Here is a 24,857-nt window from a genome sequence, read left to right as displayed (position 1 = left end):
ATAAACAAGCATCTCTGCTGATCCCCTCTCACTCACACTGATGGTTTGTGCCAAAGTAACAGCCCAAGAACGTCTTGAGTGACTGGATATACAAACAGAAAAACAAAAATAGAACACTTCACAATTGGAGGATATCTAAATTTTTTCTGGATTCAAATACAGGTAGAATTTCCCTCTACGAAAAAATTAATATGGGTCTTTTCCATGCCAAAAAATTGCATACAATTCAACATAGTTTTAAATGAGCTATAGGCAAAATGAGCTATAGACAAAGCATCACTCAATCAGATTAACTGCAGGCAAGCAATATACATCACTATTTCAATAGCATGACCTTAATGACTTAATATGAATATGAATATGTCTATATTTGCAGTTATTGGAAAAGAAAGAAATTCTAGCTAAATTGTCTAACAGATGACCTTTATTCAGTCACTCACTCATTTGAACTATCTCATGAGTTTTCATGGGGATAAAAATAGGAAACTGGTGTAATTGTTAAGGTGTTATACTATGACTGAAAAATTCAGGTTCAAGTTCCCAAGATCTTGGAGTTCACAGGGTAAACTTGGGCTAATCACTGTCTTTCTTTAACCCTCATCTGGCAGGGTTGATGTTAAAAGAATAAAAGAAAAGAAAAGGACAAAAGTCGATATATCCCACTTTGAGCTCCTAAAGAAAAGGGCAAAAGTAAATGTTGTTTAGGTTTTAGAGGACATACAGATAGAATTAATGGTACTATGAATAAATGTTCATAAGGTATTAAGCCATTCCTAATGTATGTTTTTTTTTAAATTAAAATTAAAATTAAAGGACTGTTTTCTCAAATAGGAAAAAAAATAACACCCTAGAATGAAAATAAAAAAATTTGCAAACAATTTTTCAAAAAAACAGAAGGTTAAACTTGTATTTTGTTCTTTGTTCTTTGTACTTTAAACACTTGTTAAACATTCATATATTAAACACTATTTAATCAAAGAAGCCATTTCTTTAAAATTCACATCATGCAGTCTTATGCAATGTTTGTTATAACACAAATAATGAAATGTGTAATTTTGATTATACATGAGGGTGTCTCATGTGCTTTGTAGTTTTTGGTCTTAACTTGCATCTTCCTTCAGTGATTCAGCCTTTGTCCTTTTGTATTTATATGTTTCTATTTGTGAATGTCAATATGTATAAGTGCATTCCAGAAAATGAAATATACCTGTCGGCAGGACCTCCAGGTCTAACACATGTTATTACAATAGGACGAGATTTATTTCTGTCATCGTGTGCGCCACCTAGGAAAGGCAATAAAATGAACACATTCTTATACTTGTATCAAAATCTACATCCACATTTACTATTTTGAATATCTTTAGAATGTTTGAACATACGTTTTCTTTCCCACTCCTGTTTTTAATGTTACTTAAATATTAATGAGGCTGGTTCAAAATATAATGAGCAGAATCCGGTTATATTTATTGACTAATTCCAATGAAAACCATATAATGATATTTGATTACAACTAAGTTTTCATACAATAATTTCAGCCATGTTAGCAATCAGAGGAATGTGTATAATGGATGAAAGCATACAATATGGGAGTAAATCAGCTTAAAAGTTTTGAGAAACAAATTATTATGGGGAACTTACCTCTAATTACAAATCCAAAAGTGTTTCCTTCTTTATGTAAAGTAACTTCCACAGTTCTAAAAATGACACCTGAACCTTGTACAGCTGAAAAATAAGATAAAGCTTTCTAATTATACTGTTTGCAGCAAAACTAAACTTTAGAATTTAATCATAATTAATGTATCATTTATTTGAGCTGAGCAAACCTTTTGGAAGTTTCACTGAGGAGGATGTATTTGTCCAAGGTTCAGAGAAGTGTTTTCAACAACTTTTTCAAGTGTACTGAGCACGTCTGCGCATGCACAGAAATGTCTTCTGCCAGGAGGATGAACTTAAGATATATATGGAGAGGATAACTGTTTTTTAGTTCTTAGCACAACTGCTTAGATAATATACTGCTTTTGGATTATCAGGCAAGCTATTTATTGCTATTTGTTACTAGTGATTTGAAGACAGTCTACTATTTATATTTTATATAATGATAACTTTCCCCCCCGCTATGAAATATTGAAATTTTCTGGGAGATTAATACGAAGATACAAATTTGAGTAGCAGTAATATGAAGAATGAGAATTAGGTATAAATCAAAGCAGGAGGAAAAATTCTGTAATGCAGATTATATCTAGAGGCTCTAAACAATTTAAAATAGAGCATTTGCTTCAGCATAATAAATGAGCTATATTCTCTTAATATTCCAAAGTTATCTGGTGTTAGTGTCAGGCTTCAATTGGTTGATACTGAAGCTGGAACATATACACACAGTGATTTAAGGACCCAATGTCTCTGTTAAGTACCAAGGCAGTGATTAAGAAAGAATTCCAGTAATTGCTAAATATGAAATGAAAGCTTTCTTTAAAGTAAATTTAAAGGTAAAATCTTGTACTCCCCACCACCAACTTTGCAATACAAACGCCTCAAATCTTCCTGTTTTGGACTTGGAATAAATTTATGGTATTTTATATCAGATTTCAAAGTTCTTTAACTCTAAACTTCTAGGAGTAGCTGACACAGCCAGATTGGAAACTAAAGAGCTTTTATCTCTTGAGGAAGGGATAGAACAGAGGGGAAATGGGAGCTACAAACCTTTTTCGAAATCCAGTTTTGGATTTAATGGCCAAAAACTGTTTTCAATAATGTAACTGATTATCTCAACTTTTTACCACGTAGTGTCCACGATAGCAATTTTTGTTTCTTTCTGTTCAATTATGTCCAATAATTGGAGACTGCCTGGACAAATCCCTGTAGTTTACTTGGGAAGGTTTTTCAGAAATGGTTTGCCATTGCCTCCTTCCTAGGGCTGAAAGAAAGTGACTGGCCCAAGGTCACCCAGCTAGCTTTGTGGGGCTAAAACTCATGGTTTCCCAGTTTCTAGCCTGATGCGTTAACCAGTACACCAAAAATAGCAAAATGGATGAGCTCAAAATCCTCTTTGAGAAATAGATGTTAAGATGATCACTAGAAGGGGCATCAAAAGCTAAATTACTTTTATTCTCAAGTAATATAAAAGCACTACACCAAAATTGATCCCAACAGGAGAAGTGCAAATATAGATGTAATGGAGGCTCGGGAAGAAAAATAGGCAGTAACAGAGAATAGAAAAATCTTCCCCCTAGGTTTCGTTGCATCATGAATATACTGTAAAATGTTATCCTCTTCGATAGAGCACAGAAATTACTGAAAATAATGGCAACTCATGTTATTTTGCACCAGAAAAGGGTGGTGTTGCAGATTGCTATGAATGGGATAAATGAGATTAGATGGCATAAATTGCAAACAATTTTGCATTATTATATACAGCTCCTGCAATATCAGCTGTAGTATACAATCCAAGAGATATTATGTGGCTTTTCAGTTATAGTGCATATAAGACATTGTGCTAACTTTTAAATGTTCAATTTTGCCTTTGACGATTATCAAAAATAATTTTTTTTAGGAGATTTCAAATTCTTTTTGGGATTTTAAAGATAATTGATTTGCCCTTTACTCAATAGCAGAAATCAAACTAGAACAATGGATAGGCCTGCAGCTAAGAAGCAGTGCAAGCTCATAACACTGATAATTAACTGGAGATAAGACACTGAGTTCAGTCACTCTCAAGGTCAAATTCTGCTAAATACAACTCCGCTAGAAAGGGAAGAGACAGACAGGAAGACTGGAGAAAAGGAGAATTAGAAATTGATGTAAAAAATTTCCCCTGATCCTCTGAACTTTAAAATTTTCCTCAGACTGAGCAAAAATAAATGGAATATACCTTGGAGATATTTTTTAATAGTATAGTGATAACAGCTACTACAGAACTGCTTAGAACTTTAGTATCAATAAAAAATGAAGAAAAAGAAGTGAAGTTTGATTTATTAAATAATACAACAGGACTCAACATAGGAACAGTTCAAGATTCCAGTAACTTAAAAATAGCAGCTATGATCATTCAGTACCAGATGGTGGGGGAAAGGGCAATGGATGAATATGAGACAAGAAACCGGACAGCAGTTTTTCTCTGATCAAGAAGGGGAAAAAAGTTTCTATAGATTTGATAACACAATTAATGTAGTTTATAAATGGCCTCTACATGTTAAGCAATCTAAAGTCATTTGATAATCCAAAAGAAGACAGAAATACTAGAAAGTCATGGCTGAATATTTGTTGAGGGAGGTTTTTCAGCAAAATGCACCAGCATGCTGCAGCTTTAACTAACAACAGTGAAGCAATAACATGACCATTGATCAATAATTTATCAACAGACAAGCCTTTGAATTAGCCCTTCATGGATGCAGCAGAAAGACTTGAAAACACTACATAATATTTAAACAAGTTTAATCATTTTATATATTTATAAATTTACTTAGTATATCTGTCGAGTCCCAATCCAGGATTTGACATACCTGGGGGGGGGAAGTGGGCGACCCAGTGACCGGCAGAACTGCAAGGGAAGGTGGTGGGCCAGCTTTCGCAGAGCAGATCCCAGGCCCCGGCAAAGCAGGTGATGGCGGATGATGTCACAGAGTTTCTGCATGAACATTTATACCGGGAGGTACTTGTATACCTGAACGACATCCTAATCTATACCAAAACAATGGAGGAACACACCTGGTTGATACGCCAGGTCTTACAAAAGTTGCTAGCTGCCAAGCTGTTCATGAAACTCTCAAAGTGTGAGTTTTACCGAACAAGATTGGATTATCAGATATCTAGCGAGGGGGTAGAGATGGATCCCTGTAAGGTCCAGGCGGTTTTCAGGTGGCAAACACCGAGGACAGAAAACAGCTGCAGAGTTTCCTCAGTTTTGCCAACTTTTACCAGCAATTTGTTCCATCGTTTGCTCAGGTGGCGTTGCTCCTGACGGACTTACTACATACCAAACCCGCCATAATGAAACCTCGACTGGGGGAGGCATTGAAGTGGATGGCCGATTGTCAACGGGTGTTTGAGGAGCTAAAAGCTCTCTTCGCCTGTGAGCCAGTCCTGAAACACACCGACCCGACACAGGCCTTTGTAGTCCAGGCGGACGCAAGCGATGTGGCCGTAGGGGCTGTCTTGTTGCAAACGAACAGCTAGGGTAAACTGCAACCCTGTGCATATACCTCCCAAGTATACCTCATTCCGTCGGCTCACGTGTTGTGGTCCGCCAACAGAGCTGACAGCAGAGTCAGACAGTGATGACACTGAGGAAGAACATGGGCCAGTCCTGGAGGCTGGGGAAGGCCCGGATGAAGCTCTGCGTCGGAGGCAGAGATGGAGCCAGGGCCATCAGGGAGTGATGTGCGAACTTCAGAGTCTCCAGAGGCTGACAGTAGAGAGGCAGAGGAACAAGAGGAGCCTGTTCCTAGTGCACATATGAGAAGAGCTGCCAGAAGGCAGGAGCAGCTAAAGCAGAGAAGACGACTCGGGAGTAGGGCCAAGAGATGACTGGCCCCTCCCATAAGGCTTAAAAGGTCAGCAATGGCTCTTGGCCTCTTTGCCAGAAAACAACCATTGAGAGAATTGCTTCTTGTTTGGCTGTAGTTATTTCTTCTGTTCCTGAACTGTTGCCAAGAAAAGCCTTTGGCAGTTTGCCTAATTATCCCAAGGTCAGAGATAAACTAAAGACTGGTGTTTTAAAGACTTTGCTTTCATTTCATTTAGAATACGCTGAGAATGAGTTAATTCTCAGCTGTTTTAATAAAATCTGTTTGTTTTTTGGAACTGTTTTGCATTTAATATAAACTACATGGGCCTGGGTCACAACAGAAAGGTCCAATACCTCGTGCAATGGAAGGGGTACCCCTCCACCAAAGCTACCTGGGTGGCAACATGTGATGTCCATGTGTCGCGGCTGCTACGGCAGTTCCATCGCAAGCACCCACACAAATCAGGAACCCCCAATGACCGCATTAACGAGACTAACCCCACTGCTTTCTCCCTTATAGGTGAACCCCTGGTAGAGGTGAGCCGCCTGTCGAGTCCCAATTCAGGGCTCGACATACCTGGGAGGGAAGTGGGCAATCCAGCAACTGGTGGGACCGCAAGGGAAGGTGGTGGGCGCAAGCTTTGGCCAGCTGACAGCCAGCCAGCATTCGCAGAGCAGATCCCGGGCCCCAGCAAGGCAGGCAATGGGGATGACATCACGGAGTGCCGGGGAGCAATGCCAGACAGGTATCTTAAAACCTGCTGAACAAGCGGAGAGGGGTGAATTCGGCTGCCAGATGGTGGCTAGCCAGCCCAGCTAAATGATTTAAAGAACGCTGAGAGGCAGAAGTTCTCAGTGCTGACTTTGAATGTTTTACACGCTGTGTACTGTGGACTGGGCTTTGTAGCGGCAAATAAAAAAGCTCCGCTAAACCAGGTTGGACTTCAGGCTTTTTGTGATCTGCACAAGCCTAGCTCAGACAAAGCTGAGAATATCTGTCTATTTATTTAACATTTATATCTTCTAACTTTTTTATTTTTGTAGTTGTATTCAAGCAATTAAAAAGAGAGTGAGAAATAGATAATAGATGCTGAATGCTGAGCAGAGGTGCTTTATCAAGTGTCTTCCCAATGGTTGGCAGAGCCCTAGTTCTTATAATACTGTCAAACAGTGTTACAAAAAAGCATAGAAAGAGCAACTCTCAAGACAATCTAAACTTAAAGAAGAGTCTGATTTCAAAAGGTACTCAACTGATCTGATCTATGAATCCAAATGAGGGTACACGCTTACTGTAAAAACTATAGAGAGGTTCACCCAAGAAACAGATTTGTGTACACAGATTAAAGTGTAAAAGCATGTGCTATGGTCCTATTAATGAAACGGGGAAAAGAGCTTTGAATGGGAATTCAGAAAACTAACTTATGCTGAATCAAACTAGGAATTCAGCATTTTCTATCTACAATGATCCTCAAGGATAACAGGGAGCCCCCTAGATAGACCAGGATTAAACTGGAACTTGCCAACCAGTGTGGATAAGGAAGGAAACCTTTCTTTGTGTGTGCTAAGATTGAATGTTACAGCATTCCATCCACTCTTCTTTAGCTCAAAATTAATCTAAAACCAGGCAAGAACTCTTTTTTTGCTCCTGGAGCTAATGGGAACATTGTATACAGAGTCCTTTTTGCATTATCAGAAATTGTGTGTATACATTTTGACTAACTATTGACAGTACTAGCTAGACACCTCTCATGGGGTTCGATCCACACCAGGCTCAAGGCTGACTCAGCCTTCCATCCTTCCGAGGTTGGTAAAAGGAGGAGCCAGATGGTTGGGGGCAATATGCTAACTTTGTAAACAGTTTAGAGAGGACCTTAAAAGTACTGTGAAGCGATATATAAGTCTAAGTGCTATGGCTATTGTTATCTAATTAACTATTATCAATTTCATTTAGTCTCATTATTAATGCCAAAGAATAAGTTGTAAAAACTTAAATGAACTGCAATTGTCATAGTTGTAATATAGCAAAACAGACTCATTTTTCAGTGCAGTGGGAAAAAAACATACACTGAATATAATCTAAAAGATGTTTGATTCAAAATAAGCATATTTAAATAAACATATTTAAACTGGATGCTTAATTGTTAACCAAAATGCTCTCACTGAGGTCACAAAGCTTATTTATTTTTAGCATTTACTAAAGGCTATCTAAGCAGAGTGTTGCAATTTGATAGTGTTAATGAAAACATATAAAATGTAACTATCTTAAACTATCTTATACTTAAGTAAGGTATGCTTAATTCAATTCTTTCTCTGCTTTCCTTTAGTTACTGTTTTTACTCTGTAAGTAAACATGTTGTCATGGAATTACATAGCAACTCTCCAGATGAAATCGGAATATATAAATATAGATAGTCAGGAACACAGGAACATCATGAGGTAAATTAAACAGAATACAGAACACACAGAAGAAAAAGGAGGGAAAAATGGAAACTCCCCCTTTATACTTATAGCAACCAATCATAGCAGAGATTGCATCATGCATGAGTCAGCACTCTCTAACCAATCAATTACAACTGTGTGTTCTGGCTTATTGTACATTTTACTGTTCCAGCTACTAAATTCAATATCCTAACTTAGGTATCACTCATTTTGATACTGGGCTTCAGGCCTGGGCACAGCACGGAAACGGCATTGGTCACGTTGGTTGATGATCTCTGGAAGGGCTCGGGACAGGGGTTGTTCCTATGTCCTGGTCCTATTAGATCTCTCAGCGGCTTTTGATACCATCGACCATGGTATCATGCTGCGGCGGTTAAGAGGGTTAGGAATAGGGGGCACCGTTCTGCGGTGGTTCTCCTCCTTCCTCTCCGACCGGTCGCAGTTCGTGTTGACAGGGGGACAGAGACCGACCTTGAGGCGCCTTGTGTGTGTGGTGCCACAAGGGTCGGTCCTCTCGCCCCTTCTGTTCAACATTTATGTGAAGCCACTGGGTGAGATCATCCGTGGTTTTGGGGTGAAGTGTCATCTGTACGCTGATGACACTCAGCTGTACATCTCCACCCCGGACCACCCCAACGATGCCCTTGATGTGATGTCTCGCTGCCTGGAGGCCGTGCGGGTCTGGATGGGGAGGAACAGGCTCAGACTCAACCCGTCCAAGACCGAGTGGCTGTGGCTGCCGGCGTCCCGATATAGTCAGCAGGTGCCATCGCTGACTATTGGGGGTGAATCTTTGCCCCCCACGGAGAGGGCTCGCAATCTGGGTGTCCTCCTGGATACACGGCTGTCTTTAGAAGAGCATATGACGGCCGTGGCCAGGGGGGCTTTTTATCAGGTTCGCCTGATTCGCCAGTTGCGTCCCTTTCAGGATTGGGATGCCTTACACACGGTCACTAATGCTCTCGTCACATCCCGCCTGGACTACTGTAATGCTCTCTACATGGGGCTCCCCTTGAGGAGCACCCGGAGGCTCCAGCTGGTCCAGAATGCGGCCGCGCAGGTGGTTATGGGGGCGACTCGGTGCTCCCATGTAACACCTCTCCTGCGCGAGCTGCACTGGCTCCCGGTGGTCTTCTGGGTGTGCTTCAAGGTATTGGTTACCACCTTTAGAGCACTCCATGGCTTAGGCCCGGGTATTTACGAGACCGCCTTCTGCCACCGATAGCCTCCCACCGACCAGTATGCTCCCACAGGGAGGGGCTCCTCAGGGTGCCGTCGGTCAAACAATGTCGACTGGTGGCCCCCAGGGGGAGAGCCTTCTCTGTGGGGGCACCTACCCTCTGGAATGAGCTGCCCCCGGAGATACGGCGGATCCCAGATCTTCGCACCTTTCGCCGTTCCCTAAAGACATTTTTATTCCAGCAAGCCGGGCTGGCCTAACTCTCTTAAATTGTTTTACTTTTTAAATTGTTTAATTATGGGTCTTAATACAGGGGTGTTTTTAATTGTGGGCCAAATTAATTTAATTGGATTTTAATACTGTTTTTAAATTTTATATTTCTTGTGTTTTATCTGTTGGCTGTTCACCGCCCCGAGTCCTTTGGGAGAAGGGCGATATATAAATATAAACAATAAACAACAACAACAACAACAACAACAATAATAATAATAATAATAATAATAATAATAATAATTTTATTTCTATACCGCCCTTCTCCCGAAGGACTCAGGGCGGTGTACAGCCAATTTAAAAACACAAGACACAACAATAATTAAAAATTAAAATAATTAAATAGATTTGGCCGATTTAAAACCCCAAAAATTTAAAATACCCCAATTTAAAATTATCATGTCGATAGCCCGGCCTGGCGGAACAACAGGGTCTTCAATGCGCAACGAAACACCCGGAGGTTGGAGATCTTGCGTATTTCCGGGGGCAGTTCATTCCACAGGGCTGGGGCTCCCACAGAGAAGGCCCTCCCCCTGGGTGTCGCCAGCCGACATAACTTGGCTGGTGACACCCAGGGGGAGGGCCTTCTCTGTGGGAGTAATAATATTAGTTTTCTTAAGAATAATGACTGATTAGGCAAAATCATCATAGTACTAGAGAGCTATGCCGCCTTCAATAGCAGTCCTCTTCCCAGGGTGTGTTCTGGCAAAACACCGATAACCATTGTAATTATAAGCATTTTACAAATGACAATCTAGATAAACGAGGCTAACAAACAAGCATTGCTAATATGGAAATTAAAGATCAAAACAGTGAGCCTGTGAAACAGAAGAAGAGAAGGACGTGGGAAAAAAGCTATTACCATATTTATACCATACCATCACATTAATTTTACTTTTGTTAAAACATTTTACACAGGGTTATTATTTTATAAATTATTACTTACAAGCAGGTGGCAGCTCATACTCCACTTCTAATACAACCCGCTCACCAACATTCTTGAGCAAACTAATGATCTCATCATGGCGAAACTTTGTCAGGTTGATTCCATTTACAGATTTGATGTAATCCCCCACATCCAGTTGGTCACTTCTGCAACACACATCTCTTCTTCAGTGAAGCTGTATTTTATTTGTCTTATAACATCTACATGTTTGTAGCTCAGGGTTCAAATGAGGGGTCCTTAGTGCTCTCTGAGCTTGATTGTTTTCTTGCAGACATTTCATTACCCATACTCTTGGGGACAGAAACTCCCCGCCTTTCCCATTCAGCAGGGCCGTCAGAGGTGTAGCAGTTGGAGCTGGAGGACAAGGTTGGATGATGGAGGCTGAGCGGGCAGGGGCTGCAATGTGGCAATGACAACAATTGGCTAGGCTGCCTCACTGAGGCCCACCCTCTGTCTTTACTTGCCCATGGCCACCAAGTATTCTGTGCATGCGTGGATAGGCATCTGCACATCCGACGAGCTGGATCGTATGCCTCCACCCTGCACCTCTACCTCCACCTGCTTCTTAAAAGGCCAGCCCAATGGCTGCGGCGCATGGACCCATCTGCGCTGCCTGGGCTACAGGACCCCAAGATGCACAAGAGTGGTGCAGGTGGGGTGAGGCCAAGCATGGCTTATTGGACATCTCAGGCTCACATTGCTTCTGGCCAATTAGCAGCTAAGGGGCCAACAAGCTGCTGCTGCTGCTGGGCAGTTCTAGCCCCTGTGCGCTTGCCGCCCCCTGTGCATGCACCCAGGGGCAGTACCTGGCTGGGGTGGACCGGGACTGAGGCGGCAGGGCTGGCACCTCACTGTCTCCAGGCCAGCCCTGAAGGCCATATCCAAACACATCCAGAGTTGCATCTGACCTGCAGGTGTTGTGTTGACATGTCTGATCTAGGATGTTGTTACCTAGTTTGGGTAATAAAACATTACCGATACATCTGCAAGAAAACAAACAAGCTCAGAGAACACCAATGACACCTCATTTACAAGTTAAAAACATATTATTTTAATACTAATTTTCCAAATAATGATATGTCATCCTATATATATAATAATATAGTATTCCTTTATTTGTGTAGTATTATTATTACCATATATGAAAGCCTTACAAAGCAAAAATAGGTCTCTATTTTAGAGAGCAAGTCAAACTGTTTCTCTATATAGTCTGTTGGCCATTTGCTTGACAAAATCTCTACATGTCCAAATTTCTATAATATGACACCTTAAATGACACAGATCTTTCAAAAATGTACTAGATAGAAGAATAATGTTTCAGAGTGTCATGTGAAAATCATTCACTTAAGATCTTTTTGAGAGAGCAATGATTAAACCTGCATCCTCCTTTATGTGAGGCATGTTTTCTACCAACATTAGATTTAGTGAAATACAACTGAATTGTTTACAGGTAGAATAAGTTGCCAATTTAAGAATTAGTCACAGTACAAGCTATTTAAATTTTTGAATTCTTTGTCACCATTTGATTGCAGAATGTATTCTGCAAAGCACCAAACCTTTTCTTTATTTGTAATGCATCTTGAAATATTTCTCAACTTTCTCAAAAATTCTTCTCTAATGTTTCTTCTCTAATGGCCTAACTTAGTTAAAGGCATCTATTATTTATTTTTGAGGAACTTGAAGATATCTTTTTTGTGTGTGTCTGTTCTTTGTCTTGAAAAGTCTTTACCTAGCAGCAATTCCTCCTTGTCGAAGATTGGACACTCTTGGTTTTCCATCTTTGTCCGTTCCACCAGATACTGTAAGCCCCAAAGTAGTGCCCTCTTTCTTTATCAGTTCAACTATTGTTGAGCCTTTGAATTCCTCTGTTGGAAAAAAAATATTACCATTAAAAAGGTTTAGGTTGTAAACTGTAATTTCAGTTACAGTTTATATTGTAAACTATAATTTCAGAAACACTGTAATTTTCATAAAGATTAAAAAATATTTTTGATTTAATTTGTTTCAAATACAATGATGAAATGGATTCTATTGCCCCAAAGTTTATTTCACAATATGTTTGCTAGCCTTTAAGATATTGTTTTGTTGTAAGAATTTTGTATGCCTTAAAAGATCTACTACATCTATCTGTTTTTTAAAATCATAACAATGACTTAGTCCTGAGAAATAAATCAGTAAACAGACTCTATTATTTGCAGCTTGCAGAGGAAAAAAAAGGACTAGGTTATTTTTAAAGATTACATACAACATAATACTACATGTGGTTAAGCCTGTTGAAATCAATGGACAAAATATATTTAATTTAACTCAAATTAAAAAAAAATAAACATATATTACTCTGAACAAATGACTATTTTATTTAGTTTGTAAATAAAATAAAAAATATTTTGACAAAAGCTTAAATTGCTAATCTGGTAATCTTCCTTTGAGAAAAACATATAATGAACAACTCAAGGATAGGCTTTCCTATTTCAGACCCACCCCCCAAAGCACATGCCTTAGCATGCCTTGAGGATGAGTTTTGGAACCCTGAGAGGTGGTTTGCAAAAAACCGATGGCTTTGGGGGTTTTTAGATAAATCTTTAAGTTCTATTTTAAGGGGTTCTGGGAGGGATTGTGGGAATGGATCTGGGGGGATCCATAAATCCACTGAAAGGGGTAATGGGTCTGATAATCATGGTGGGGAGGATGGGGACAGAAATCTGACAAGGATGCAGGGGGATGAAGCGATGGGCATTAGTATAGTAAGTGGGAGGGGCAGATATGACGGCTGCAGGGGGCCATATTATGTTTCGGGAGTGCGCACTCGTTGTTTACGAGCGATTGCCCACTCCGACCCCCAAAGCACTGCTCGTTTCCCGGGTTGTTCAGAGTCTCAGACCCTGGGTCTACGGCTGATGTTGTGTAATGCCAGGTCAGTGGTAAATAAAGCCCCCCTCATTTATGATCTTATTTCAGAGGGGGGTGCTGACCTGGCAGGGATTACGGAGACCTGGTTAGGCCAGGAGGGAGGAGTTCCCCTTGTGGAAATGTGCCCGCCAGGTTTCCGTGCATTCCATCAGCCAACGACTCAGGGAAAGGGTGGGGGAGTGGCAGCAATCATTAGAGAAAGTCTTTGCCCGAGGGAGGCCACTGTTCCTCAGATAGCCAGATGTGAGTCCCTCCTTGTGAAGTGGGGTCGGGGGATTCAGATGGGCCTACTGATTGCGTACCTGGCTCCCTGCCACGTAACAGCGGTCCTGCCTGAGCTGCTCGACATTATAGCCGGGGTGGTGGTGGAAACCCCCAGACTTATTGTTATGGGAGATTTTAACCTGCCATCCGCTGGTGAGATGTCGGAGACGGCTCGGGAGTTCATGGCTTCCATGATGGCCATGGACCTGACCCAGGTAGTTCAAGACCCACTTGGGGAATCACACTCTGGACTTGATTTTTGTCTCTGATCAGTGGCTGAATGATCTAAGAATAGGGGATATAGACATCAAGCCCTTGTCATGGTCTGATCATTCTCTCCTTCACATGGACTTTCAAGTCACTTCCACCCACCGCAGGGAGACGGAACCAACCAAATGGTTCCGTCAGAGGCGCCTGATGGACCCCGAAAGGTTCCTGATGGAGCTTGGGCCATTTCCTGAGACTCTGGCTCACAACTCGACTGAGGACCTGGTGGTCGCCTGGGACAGGGCCGCTACTGGGGCCTTGGACCGCGTTGTGCCTTTGCGGCCTCTGACCCGATGCCAATCTCATCTAGCTCCTTGGTTTTCCGAGGAGCTGAGAGAGATGAAGCGTCGGAAAAGACGCCTGGAGAGCGATTGGAGGACAAGCCGATCTGAATCTGACCGAACACAGGTGAGATCTTATATTAACACCTACCTAGTGGCGATAAGAACGGCGAAGTCTAGCTACTTCTCCGCTCTTATTGCATCTGCAGAGAACCGCCCAGCTGCGCTGTTTAGGGTGACCCGCTCCCTACTTCAGGTGGGGGTACGGGAAGATCCCTTAAAGGGTCGAGCTGAGGATTTTGTACAATTCCTGCATGATAAAGTCACTCAGATTCGGGAAGGCCTGGACTCCGATTGGGTAGATCCAGGGGAGGAGACGGGGGCAGGTCTTGAGAGCGTTATCTGGGAAGAGTTTGACTCTATGGCTCCTGAGGACGTGGACAGGATTCTGGGCAAGCTTAATGCTGCCACATGTTTATTGGACCCGTGTCCCTCCTGGTTGGTACTGGCCTCCCAGGAGGTTACACGAGGCTGGCTCCAGGGGATTATAAATGCTTCTCTGAGTGAGGGTGTCTTTCCCGCCGCCTTGAAAGAGGCAGTTGTGAAGCGCCTCCTCAAGAAGCCTTCCCTGGACCCGGCTATATTATCAAATTATCGTCCAGTCTCCAATCTTCGCTTTGTTGCGAAGGTTGTTGAGAGTGTGGTGGCGCAACAACTACCCCAATACCTGAATGAAGTTGTCTATCTGGATCCATTCCAGTCAGGCTTCAGGTCACGATACAGCACGGAAACGGCATTGGTCGCATTGGTGGATGATCTCTGGAGGGCTCGGGACAGAGGTTGCTCCTCTGTCCTGGTTCTATTAGATCTCTCAGCGGCTTTTGATACCATCGACCATGGTATCTTACTGCACCGGCTGGAGGGGTTAGGAATAGGGGGCACCGTGCTTCGGTGGTTCTCCTCCTTCCTCTCTGACCGTTCGCAGTTTGTGTTGGCAGGGGGGCAGAGGTCGACCTCGAGGCACCTTATTTGTGGGGTGCCGCAAGGGTCAGTCTTCTCACCCCTTCTGTTCAACATTTATGTAAAACTGCTAGGCGAGATCATCCATGGCTTTGGGGTGAGTGTTCATCAGGATGCTGATGACACACAGCTATACATCTCCACCCCAGACCACCCCAATGATGCCCTTGCTGTGATGTCCCGTTGCCTGGAGGCCGTACGGATCTGGATGGGGAGAAACAAGCTCAGACTCAACCCCTCCAAGACCGAATGGCTGTGGCTTCCGGCGTCCCGGTATAGTCAGCTGGTACCATCACTGACAATAGGGGATGAGATCTTGCTCCCCACAGAGAGGGCCCGCAACTTGGGTGTCCTCCTGGATTCACGGTTATCTTTAGAAGATCATTTGATGGCCGTGGCCAGGGGTGCCTTTTATCAGGTTCGCCTGATCTGCCAGTTGCGTCCCTTTCTGGATCAGGACGCCTTGCGCACAGTCACTCATGCCCTAGTTATCTCCCATATGGACTACTGTAATGCTCTCTACATGGGGCTCCCCTTGAAAAGCACCCGAAGGCTCCAACTGGTCCAGAACATAGCCGCGCGGGTGATTATGGGCGCAGCTCGTTACGCCCATGTAACACCTCTCCTACGCGAGCTGCACTGGCTCCCGGTGGTCTTCCGGGTGCGATTCAAGGTGTTAGTTATCACCTTTAAAGCGCTCCATGGCTTAGGACCTGGGTACCTACGAGTCCGTCTTTTGCCACCGATAGCCTCCCACCGACCAGTTCGTTCTCATAGGGAGGGACTACTCAGGGTACTGTCAGTCAAATTATGTCGACTGGCGACTCCCAGGGGGAGGGCCTTCTCTGTGGGGGCTCCAACCCTTTGGAATGAACTGCCCCCGGAGATACAGAATATCCCTGATCTCCGTGCTTTCCGCCATGCCCTCAAGACCCTGATGTTCCAACAGGCGGGGCTAAACATACAAACATGTGAATGATTTTTTAAATGTTATCTTATTCTGCGTTTTATTTAATTGACCAAACTAAGTAATAATTTTAATTAGCAATTTTATGATGTTTGTGTGTCTATATTTTTCTTGACTGTACACCGCCTTGAGTCCTACGGGAGAAAGGCGGTATAGAAATATAATAAATAAATAAATAAATAAATAAATAAATAATCCCATCCTAAGTAATGAAATCCATTAAGGTTTTCTATCTTAATCTTAATTATAATGAAATAATCCAATTCAATAGGAGTTACTATTACTATAAATAGAACTGCAAAGTTGAACAGCTGGTACCTATTGAAATACCTTTTGTGTATACATGTCTAGCACAAATCTCAGATTGTCTTTCTAATAATTATTTTATTTCATCATTTATATTTGTTTTTATTTATTTTTAAAATGTTATATATAAAAGCTTAAAGCACATGACTAACTATAAAAACTGATTCAACAATAATGTTAGCATTCTTATTCTGCATTTCTGATTTCTAAGGGTTAGTGGCCATTTTGTATATTGATAAATGGGAAAAGGTATTCCAGAGATGCAGAAATTTTGATTATAAATGTTCATATGGGACACTTGAAATTTCCAACAATGATCATGTTTTATTTTTTGCAGACAAAATATAAGCAATTTTATTATTAAAAATGCATACTTTAAAGCTTTATATGAAAATATACAGAATAGTCCTTGCCCAGATCTAAATTCCATAAGAATTTCCTACTATTAAAACACAACAGGAGGAAAACCTTCTAAAATGGCATGAGCATCCCTCCAAAGGAAGAATTGAGATTACAGGACTTGCTTTCTCTTATAGTCTTTTCAGTAGTTTTCCATTTCTAACCATGATGATGCCAAAATTATGAAACATGTGTTATGACATTGCATCCATTGTCCTTTCAGACTTCCTCTAGCAAATGTTGTGTAATCAAACAAATAAACAACATAAAACAACCCAGATATTGAGCTTAAATGTTCTCAATGTTTCCTCATAAACCAGATTCATTGCAGCCACGTTTTTCAATTACATTGGTTTTTTTAAAAAAAAAAAAAGTTTATTCAAGCTAATTTAGTAAGGCCTGGGTTAAACCTGCATTTTTCTGCACAATTATGTAAGAGTAAGTTCTACTGAAATAAGTGAAACTTATATGAATAAACATGGGGAGCACTGAGCTATGCGGAAAGATTAATCATTTGATCCATAGCTTACTATGACATTTACTTATTTATATATGCTGAAGTAGTTCCAGCATGTAAACGTCTGGCGATGAAAGGAAGATACTCAATGATAAAAAAGGTTAATCTGGCAGAAGTGATTTGATTCAAAGGCTTCATGTAAAATTACCATAAGACTAAGAGACATATCTTTTTCTAACTTGTTCCTCACGTGCACAGTCAGACAAAAAATAAAAATAGAATTTTGTATTCTGAAAGCATTGTTTATTTTAAAAACCCACCATCCCTTTTGAAGGAACAGATATGATTTAAGGCAGCGGTTCTCAACCTGGGGGTCGCGACCCCTTTGGGGGTCAAACGGCCATTTCACAGGGGTCGCCAAAGCCCTCTCTCGCCCCCCCCCACACGCCTTCCCTCAACCTCACCCTCTGCCTCTGTTGGATCGCCCGGTCGCCGTTCGCTTACCCCGCCCACTATTGCTGCCTCCGGAGTCCCAGCTGATGGCTAGAGGGAAAAAGAACTTTAAATTCTTGCTGTGGGGCTTCAAAGAGCTAGCTGCAAAGAGGTAAATTCCTGGAGCAGATTTTTTTCCCTCTAGCTATGCTGAAAAAGCGAAATTGAAAGTAAGCAGGCTGCAACGTGACAAAATGAGGCAGAGAGATTTCTTTTTCTTTTTCCTCACCAAAAAAGGTAGGTGCAAAACTGCAAACAATGGGAAATTTAGGGCAAAAGAGGAGAGTTCCAAGATTTTAAAACACAAAAGAAAAAAAGCTCTATTTAACTAGGGAATTGTAATAATTGAGATACTATTAATTGGTTAAGTTGTGGTTTGGAGGAATATATGGGGGAAATTATTTGGTTTATTATTATTGGTAAATATAATTAATTGATTTGTAAGAAATTGGATTGCATGGAAATAATTGGAATATTCATGTTCATATTGATTAATATACAAAAAAGATAGTTATATAACTAATTGATTTATATTAAAATGTTGAATTTGTATTAAACAACTGTATTACATAATTAACCAATGTGAGGATGGATATAAAAATAGATGACAATGTGAAGGGGTATAATATAGAATAGAAGGGAAAAATTGAATTTGATTAAGATTAGAGATGAGGATGAAGGGTAATATTGTTTTTTTAAAAAAATAGATGAGGAATAAATATGGTAAAAAGGAAATATAGAAATTGTAAATTTAATTGAAATGACTAAATACTGTGTTGGAAGAAATATCCTTCTGGGTTCTGCTCCAAGTGGGGAAAAAGACACTGGAAACATGGAGACTGCTTGGAAAGATGGTTTAATGGTGGACAGGATCACATGGCTTGATGGGGCCCATTGTGTTAGTTTCCGTTGCTATTGTGTTGCAAATGTCCTTTGACAAAGGATTGACTTTCTGCCTCTGGCCCATTAACAAAGGGTGGGGGGCAGGAAGGTGGGAGCTGCTTTGTCTGTAAAATATGCTTCTCCATTTCTCATCCAGGTAGGGAAATATAATATTCTGCCTTTTTAATATTTCCCAAAATATTTCATTCTTCTAGGAAAGGGGTGGGTGCTAACCTCCTACAACTGTTTAAATTTGTGAACCGGCCAAATACTCTGTTCAAAGAAAATACGTTGTATGTTTGCATGTGTGTTTCTAATTATTGCTATTTATTGCTATTTGTTCTCTTTTATTCTTTAAAGTTTAACAATTCATTCTTTATCTTAATATCTTAATATTTGTTTGGGGTTGGCTTTCTTCCCTTTCATCTTTTTTATTGTACAGCAGTCTTTCTCCTCAAACCTACCACCTCTGTCTTTTCTTTCTTTCTAACTTTCTCTTCCCCCCCCTCTTCTTCTTCTCCCTACTTCCTCTTTCTTTCTCTTTCTCCTCCTCCCTTCCTCCTCTCTTACCTTCACTCCTACTCTAATTTCTCTTCCCTTCCTTCATCCCTCTCTATTGCTGTATCCTTTTATGCATATGGACTACTCAGAGGGCTGAAAGTTATTTTTGACTGGTCCTCGCACTTTTGACCAGTCCTCGAACTTACGACTGTCCTCACAATTTATGTATTTGCGCTATCTTGTCACCATGGTGAAGAGAAGCAGTTGTGAAATGAGTGACACGGTTGTTAAGAATGGTACAATGGGCATAAATGATGACCAGTCATACCTGCGAAGTCCGGTCAAAAGTGCGAGGACCTGTCAGAAATCACATTTTTCAGCCCTCTGGGTAGTCCTTTTGTGCACAGGGACTACTCAGACGGCTGAAAAAGTTATTTTTGACTGGTCCTCGCACTTTTGACCAGTCCTCGAATTTACGACTGTCCTCACATTTTACATTTTTTGCCCTATCTTATACCATGTTGAAGAGAAGCAGTTGTGAAATGAGTGACATGGTTGTTAAGAATGCTGCACAGGCATAAATGTGAGGATGGTCATAAGTGTGAGGACCAGTCAAAAGTGCGAGGACCTGTCAGAAATGACTTTTTTCAGCCCTCTGAGTAGTCCCTATACATATAGCCATGGCGACCCGGTCACAAGACCAGCTAGCCACGCCCACCCAGTCACATGACCTCCAAGCCACATCCACAAAATAAGCCACGCCCACAGAACTGGTAGTAAAAAAATTTAGAACCCACCCTTGGTTGGGGGTCACTACAACATGAGGAACTGTATTAAAGGGTTGCGGCATTAGGAAGGTTGAGAACCACTGATTTAAGGAGATACTTTGCTCCAGAAGTTGGAATATACCAATAAATGTATCACTGAAATTTCCAGTAGCTTCAAGATGCACAGCCAGTGGTAAGAAATGCTGGGATACGTTGTTTAGCAACATCTATGGTCTACAGTTTCTCTGCCCTAGCCTTAACTGTTTTTAAACTGAGTAGAGAAAACACTTAAATTGGATACAAATTTGTACTTCAAATGAAAAATAGATTAGTCTTAAGATACTTATCTTTTCTGTGCACGCTAAAAAAACATATATATATAAAAGGAATCATGTGGTTCTTTTCAAATGGAAGCAAACATTTGAGAGTGCAGAAAAGAAGTAAGGAATAGTAAAACAAAGAAAGTAAATGAATGCGATATGAAAAAGGAGACATAACAAAATAGTTTATACTGAAACCATTCACTATGGTTCCTCATGCCTTGTATTACATCCACATATGCGTCATATAACATTTTATGTTCTTTAATGCTCACTTCTCTCCTTTTTGAGAACCAACTCAAGCCTCTCATCTGCACACCCTCTATCTAGCATAAAACCACTTCCCAAATTTTGCTCATTGTCACTTCTTGTAAGCTTTCAATTGGAATGCTGCCAAACACCTGCTCAGGCACACTTAACAAACTAATCCCATTCTAGCTTTTGCATTCCCTCTTGCTATCTTTCTATTTGTGTAGGAAAACAGTCATGGAAATCTTCCAGCCATCAGGCACAGATGTTCTATTCATGCACACATCAAACAAATTGCACAGGCAGTCACATGCAAATCATATCCATATTTTAACATTTCTTCAGTTACACTGCAAGTTCACATTTTTGTGGACTCTTAACATTTAAAACATTCTTCAGTTCCACTCTTCTGCATAGCACTATCATTCTCACACAAATGTCTTTTAGTATTTCCATGCTTCAGTTTTACCCTAAATAATTTAATAATTTTTATTCTGATTTCATACTTCTTTTTGAATGTTTCTTGTTTAGCTTCTTCAACTTTGCACCCAATGAGCCTATTACTATTGGTAGTATATTATGGTTTGTCACACAATCAGCCAGATGTTTAGACATTTTTATTCACCTATTGAATCTTTCCTAAGGACCTGAGATGGGCAAATATTGTTGTTTGTTATTATTATTGACATTCTGTATACCGTATAAGACACTCTGGAGTATAAGACGCACCTTATTTTGTGGGGGACAAAAAAAAATCTGCTTGAGAGGCTCTCCGTTTGGGAGGCTGCGTTTGCAGCCTTCAAAAGCTCCAAAAGGGTGGGGGCCGGCGGGTGGGCGGGGCTACATTCGGTGTATAAGACACATCCAAATTTTCACCCTCTTTTGGGGGTGGGAAGTGCATCTTATACGCCAAAAAATACGGCAATTGAAGTGTTTTATCATGTTATGGTCAACAATTAAACTTGGTCATTATGTCATTTACCTATACTCTTAACATTGTCAGAGAATTCAGTTACTGATGAAACGGGTTTTATTAGAGCTCAATTTGGTCTGTCACAAGACATGACAGTAATTATTTACTTTATACAGCATGACTTGTCTGCTATCAGAATAGAGATTTTGCTGAAGAGAATAAGTTTGTAATTAATTTGTAAACATGAATCTTTAGACTTCATTTTAATCCTTTAATCAGTTTCAAAGAAAAGCAGGGCCTTAGCACCTGCTATAATTAATTCAAAATATACAAGGGGGGCTGGGCTGCATATTGTATCTTTATCTGTGCTGTTCCCGCTCTGGTGCCTCAGAGCTTGCTTGAAACTATTTTGCATTCAGTTTGTTCCTAGTAAAAATACTTTTTTCTAAATCTATGGTGTCAAGGATTTCTCTTTCCTGGGAATTGAGCAAAGGCAGTTCTGACATTAAGCAAGTTCTGCTTTAATGGTCAACAGGAGATAGCAGTCTACAGTGGGGACCAATCATCCAATGTCTAACCACAGGAGTGAGCTGAAGGAAATTGGAGCTGCAGCCGGCTCCCCACTAGACCACATCAGACTCGAGGTGAGGCAGAATGGCAAGAGGAACTGGACTTCAACGAGAAGCCCATCAGGCTCAGGTGGGCGAGAGGTGTGGGCAAAGGGAAGATCACCCCCCCCCCGGAGAGAAGCCCAGAGGAAGCCATGCTGAACCAGGCCCTGTTCCTGATACAATAGGTTAGGGAGAGTCAAAGAGCCCAAGAGCCTCTTGCACAGGCAGCTTCTCAAGGTCCCTGGGTCACCCCAGACCAAGCTGCACAAGCCATCCCATCTGTAGGGACTATTCCTCGAAGGCACAGGGCCTCAAAGATCCCAGCCTTGGGTCTTAAGTATGGCGGAGACCCTGAGCAATTGGGGTTCTTCCTGGTGCAAATCTGGAACTACATTCAGGAGTATGGGGCCCAACTGGAGACAGCAGAAGCCTGGATAAGATAAGTAACCATGGTCCTGGAGGTGGTGTCGTCAGTGTTGTGAATGGTCTTCCTCCACAGTGACAATGCCCCCCAACTACAGAACTATGACCACTATATGGCAGCATTTCACCAACGGTTCAAGGACCCACTGGCTGAACGCAAGGCTAGGCTCCAGATAAAGACCATCACCCAAGGGCAACGGTTGGTGCCCATGTACCTCCAGGATTTTTGCGAGTTGGCATGCCAGTTGGCCGCATGGTCTGAAAACATCCCCATTGACTGCTTCAAAGATGGCCTCAATGATGACATCTACCACACCTGAGTCTTGAGCGGGACCCCACGAACTCTACAATGCTGATGTTGGCAGCAGAAATGGAGATTGACCTTGCCTGGGACCGACACTGGAGGGCCAGCGGAAGAGGTGAATCCTTCCCTCCCATGCGTAAGAAACACCCCAGGAGCACGATGTGCCTTAGACATGGGGAGGAGAGGCATCGAGTTGCAGCATACCAATCCAGCAGACACAACCTCAGCGCCATGGTAACCCCAAGGGGAGAAGCAACAAAACCAGCTTCAAGGACTGAGAGACAGCGCTGAAAGGTCTTGAGATCGTAGAGTTCACCCTCCTGGTTCTGAGGGGTTGGGAACTCCGACCAACTTGGGTGAGGCTAACAGCGATGGCAATGATGATCCCTGGGTAAGTCAGCGGGTGACCCCCTGTAACTCTCCCTGTGGAGTTAGTGGTGCCCTCTTCGGGGGCCCATGGGTGGATGCTGGCTTTATTGGATTTGGACTGCACTAGGTGCATAGTCATCCCTGAAGTCATTGAAAAGCTGGGACTCAGACTCTAATGGCTGAGAGTGCCCATAGCATTTTGCCAGCTAGATGGGACTGTAGCTGGAAGGGGCCCAGGTCACTTTATAACTGAACCAGTAGAGATGATGGGGCTCCCCTTGAAGAGCACTCGGAGGCTCCAACTGGTCCAGAATGCGGCCGTGCGGGTGGTTATGGGCGCAACCCGTTGTGCCCGCGTGACACCCCTCCTGCGCGAGCTGCACTGGCTCCCAGTGGTCTTCCGGGTGCGATTCAAGGTGTTGGTTACCACCTTTAAAGCGCTCCATGGCATAGGACCCGGGTACCTTCGAGACCATCTTCTGCCACCAATAGCCTCCCACCGACCAGTCTGCTCCCACAGAGAGGGTCTCCTCAGGGTGCCATCAGCCAAGTTATGTCGGCTGGCGACACCCAGGGGGAGGGCCTTCTCTGTGGGAGGCCCAGCCCTGTGGAATGAACTGCCCCCGGAAATACGTAAGATCTCCGACCTCCGGGTGTTTCATTGCGCATTGAACACCCTGTTGTTCCGCCAGGCCGGGCTATCAACATAATAATTTTAATTGGGGTATTTTAAATTTTTGGGGTTTTAATCCGGTCAAATTTATTTAATTATTTTAATTTTTAATCATTGTTGTGTCTTGTGTTTTTAAATTGGCTGTACACCGCCCTGAGTCCTTCGGGAGAAGGGTGGTATAGAAATAAAATTATTTATTTATTTATGAGAATGGGAAAGCATAAAGAGTCTCTGAGTTTTATAGTGGCGCCACTGATGGAGAGGCCCCTCCTAACTGGACTGTTTTGGCTGCAGAAATGGAACTTTGAAGTGAATTGGAGGAGGGGGCTTTTAAAGATTTGGCAGAAAGTGGCCAAGGAAGAAAAAAAGATCCCAAAACTCAGCAGTGAGAGAAACAAAAGGTAAAGGGAGCTGGGGGCAGCAGCTTGGGACCACTCAATAAGTGAAGCCAAAATCCCAAAGGAGTACTGGGACTTGAGAGATGCGTTTAGTGAGAAAGGCTCTGATGCGCTCCTGCCCCATCGCCCCACAGACTGCAGTATTGAAATTCTTCCTGGAGCTAAACTCCCGAAGCCTAAACTTTACTCAATGACTCCACATGAGCTAGGAGAGCTTCAAACCTTCATAGGAATTTAAAACGTGGATTTATCCAACCAGCAAGGCCACAAGTGACAGTCCCAATTTTGTTCCGGGAGAAGAAAGATGGGATTCTTCATCTACGGATTGATTATAGGGGGCTAAATGCAGTGTGCATAGAAAATGTCTACCCATTGCTGCTGATGAAGGACATGTTGGCACATCTAGCCAAAGGAAAAATCTTCACTAAGTTAGGCTTGCAGGAAGCTTATTACCAGGTGCGAATCAAGGAGGGTGATGAATGGAAAACAGCATTCAATTGCCCCCTGGGATGTTTCCAGTTCTGGGTGCTCCCTTTCGTGAACCCCGCCCCCCTTTTTTAGTTTTTAATGGGTATTAATTGTTTAGTTTTAATTTGTTAATGGGTTTTAATTCGCACTGTTTTAATTCGGGCCAAAGTATATAATTCTTTTAATTAATTTTAAATTTTGTATTGTTATGTATTTTAGTTTTGGCTGTGCACCGCCCTGAGTCCACCAGGAGAAGGGCGGTATATAAATTGAATAAA

The 24,857-nt window shown here is 42.0% G+C and overlaps 1 protein-coding gene across 26 annotated transcripts in view; it reads right to left on the bottom strand.

The window, feature by feature from the left end:
• Positions 1 to 24,857, bottom strand: part of GRIP1 (glutamate receptor interacting protein 1) — a 369,729-nt gene that overhangs the window by 81,117 nt on the left and 263,755 nt on the right. For all 26 annotated transcript variants that reach the window (XR_015728735.1, XR_015728732.1, XR_015728733.1 and 23 more), the window contains exons 3-6: positions 12,068 to 12,203; positions 10,339 to 10,484; positions 1,639 to 1,722; positions 1,208 to 1,283 (exon numbers count right to left, since the gene is read on the bottom strand). Coding sequence is in view for 22 of the 26 variants with exons in the window: in XM_087873173.1 (XP_087729299.1) it covers positions 1,208 to 1,283; positions 1,639 to 1,722; positions 10,339 to 10,484; positions 12,068 to 12,203 (442 nt within the window). In the remaining 4 variants the exon portion in view is untranslated. The remainder of the gene's footprint in view (positions 1 to 1,207; positions 1,284 to 1,638; positions 1,723 to 10,338; positions 10,485 to 12,067; positions 12,204 to 24,857) is intronic.

Source organism: Pantherophis guttatus, chromosome 7, assembly GCF_059756535.1.
Source record: "Pantherophis guttatus breed Tessera chromosome 7, ASM5975653v1, whole genome shotgun sequence".
NCBI classification, from domain to species: Eukaryota; Metazoa; Chordata; class Lepidosauria; order Squamata; family Colubridae; genus Pantherophis; species Pantherophis guttatus.
The sequence above is the reverse complement of the archived record's forward strand: the minus strand, read 5'-3'. Positions and strand labels throughout refer to the sequence as shown.